The following is a 2,063-nucleotide window of genomic DNA, read 5'->3' as shown; positions in this document are numbered from 1 at the left end:
CTCATTTCTCTGAGATCAGAAATTAGCATTGGACTGTCCAGTGGGGGCTTGTGGTTAAGAATACACCTAATTAAAGACCTACATAAGGAGGCATATGATACTCTAGAAAATGACAAAGATAAAAACAATAAATGTCTCTCAAAGACCAGGTATACTGGGCAGCCTGGAGGTTAGTTTAGACAGGTCAATATCAAATAATCTCTCTCTCTGTTTTACATTAGACATTGCATTATTACTTGCTTTATTTTATGCTCTATAAGTTGTGAATTATCAGTTAATTTAAAATAGCTCTCAGTCCCATACTGAACTCGAATTGGAAGAGGCGAGCCTGGTCTCAAAATGGAGGACCACGATCCAAAGGAACCAGAGCAGTTGAGAAAAGTCTTTATTGGTGGTTTGAGCTTTGAAACTACAGATGATAGTTTAAGAGAACATTCTGAGAAATGGGGCACACTCACAGATTGTGTGGTGATGAGAGACCCCCAAACAAAACATTCCTGTGGCTTTGGTTTTGTCACTTACTCTTGTGTTGAGGATGCAGCCATGTGTGCTCAACCACACAAGGTTGATGGGTGTGTAGTGGAACCAAAGAGAACTGTTTCTAGACAGGATTCTGTAAAGCCTGGTGCCCATCAAACAGTGAAGAAAAATTTTCTTGGTGGTATTACAGAAGATACAGAAGAGTATAATTTGAGAGACTACTTTGAAAAGTATGGCAAGATTGAAACCATAGAAGTTATGGAAGATAGGCAGAGTGGGAAAAAAAGAGGATTTGCTTTTGTAACTTTTGATGATCATGATACAGTTGATAAAAATTGTTGTTCGGAAATACCACACTATTTTTTTTAATATTTTTTTTATTTATTTTTAGAAAGGGAAGGGAGGGAGATAGAAAGAGAGAGAGAGAGAGGGGAACATCAATGTGCGGTTGCTGGGGGTTATGGCCTGCAACCCAGGCATGTACCCTGGCTGGGAATCGAACCTGGGACACTTTGGTTCCCAGCCCGCGCTCAATCCACTGAGCTACGCCATCCAGGGCAAGAAATACCACACTATTAATGGGCATAATTGTGAAGTGGAAAGGCCCTTTCTACTTCACAAATCAAGAAATGCACTCTGCTGGGTTGCAAAGAGGCTGTGGAGGTAGATCTGGAAACTTTATGGGTAGTGGAGGAAACTTTGGAGGTGGTGGAGGTAACTTTGGCCGTGGTGGAAGAGGAGGCTATGGTGGAGGTGGCAGCAGAGGTAGTTATGGAGGAGGTGATGGTGGATATAATGGGTTTGGAGGTGATGGTGGCAACTATGGCAGTGGACCTGGTTATAGTAGTAGAGGAGGCTATGGTGGTGGTGAACCAGGATATGAAAACCAAGGTGGTGGATATTGTGGTGGTGGTGGTGGATATGATGGTTATAATGAAGGGGGAGATTTTGGTGGTAACTACGGTGGTTGTGATGGGAACTATAATGATTTTGGAAATTATAGTGGACAACAGCAGTCAAATTATGGACCCATGAAGGGAGGGGGCAGTTTTGGTGGAAGAAACTCTGGCAGCCTCTATCGTGGTGGTTATGGATCTGGTGGTGGAAGTGGTGGATATGGTAGCAGAAGGTGCTGAAGACTCAGCAAAAAAGGGCTACAGTTCTTAGAAGGAGAGAGCAAGGAGTTGTCAGGAAAGCTGCAGGTTACTTTGAGACAGTCGTCCCAAATGCATTAGAGGAACTGTAAAAATCTGCCACAGAAGGATCGATGATCCATAGTCAGAAAAGTTACTGCAGCTTAAACAGGAAACCCTTCTTGTTCAGGACTGTCATAGCCACAGTTTGCAAAAAGTGCAGCTATTGATTAATGCAATGTAGTGTCAATTAGATGTACATTCCTGAGGTCTTTTATCTGTTGTAGCTTTGTCTTTTTCTTTTTCTTTTAATTACATCAGATATATTGCTTTGTAAATTGTGGTAGTGGTACCAGGAATAAAAAAATAAGGAATTTTTAACTTTTCAAAAAATTAATTTAATATAGCAGAGTCATTTAAATTTTTCACACCCATAATTATGCCTTATAA

At 41.1% G+C, this 2,063-nt stretch overlaps 1 protein-coding gene across 1 annotated transcript; it reads left to right on the top strand.

Moving 5' to 3' along the window:
• Positions 1–339: 339 nt before the first annotated feature.
• Positions 340–1,616, top strand: LOC123825896 (heterogeneous nuclear ribonucleoprotein A3-like). The gene is given in 3 exon segments (XM_045849549.1): positions 340–813; positions 1,031–1,093; positions 1,095–1,616. Coding segments are annotated over 3 exon segments (1,059 nt in total).
• The last annotated feature ends 447 nt before the right edge of the window (positions 1,617–2,063 follow it).

This window comes from Phyllostomus hastatus, unplaced genomic scaffold (genome assembly GCF_019186645.2).
Source record: "Phyllostomus hastatus isolate PE091 unplaced genomic scaffold, TTU_PhHast_1.1 phas_contig_699, whole genome shotgun sequence".
Taxonomy (NCBI): Eukaryota; Metazoa; Chordata; class Mammalia; order Chiroptera; family Phyllostomidae; genus Phyllostomus; species Phyllostomus hastatus.
The sequence above is the reverse complement of the archived record's forward strand: the minus strand, read 5'-3'. Positions and strand labels throughout refer to the sequence as shown.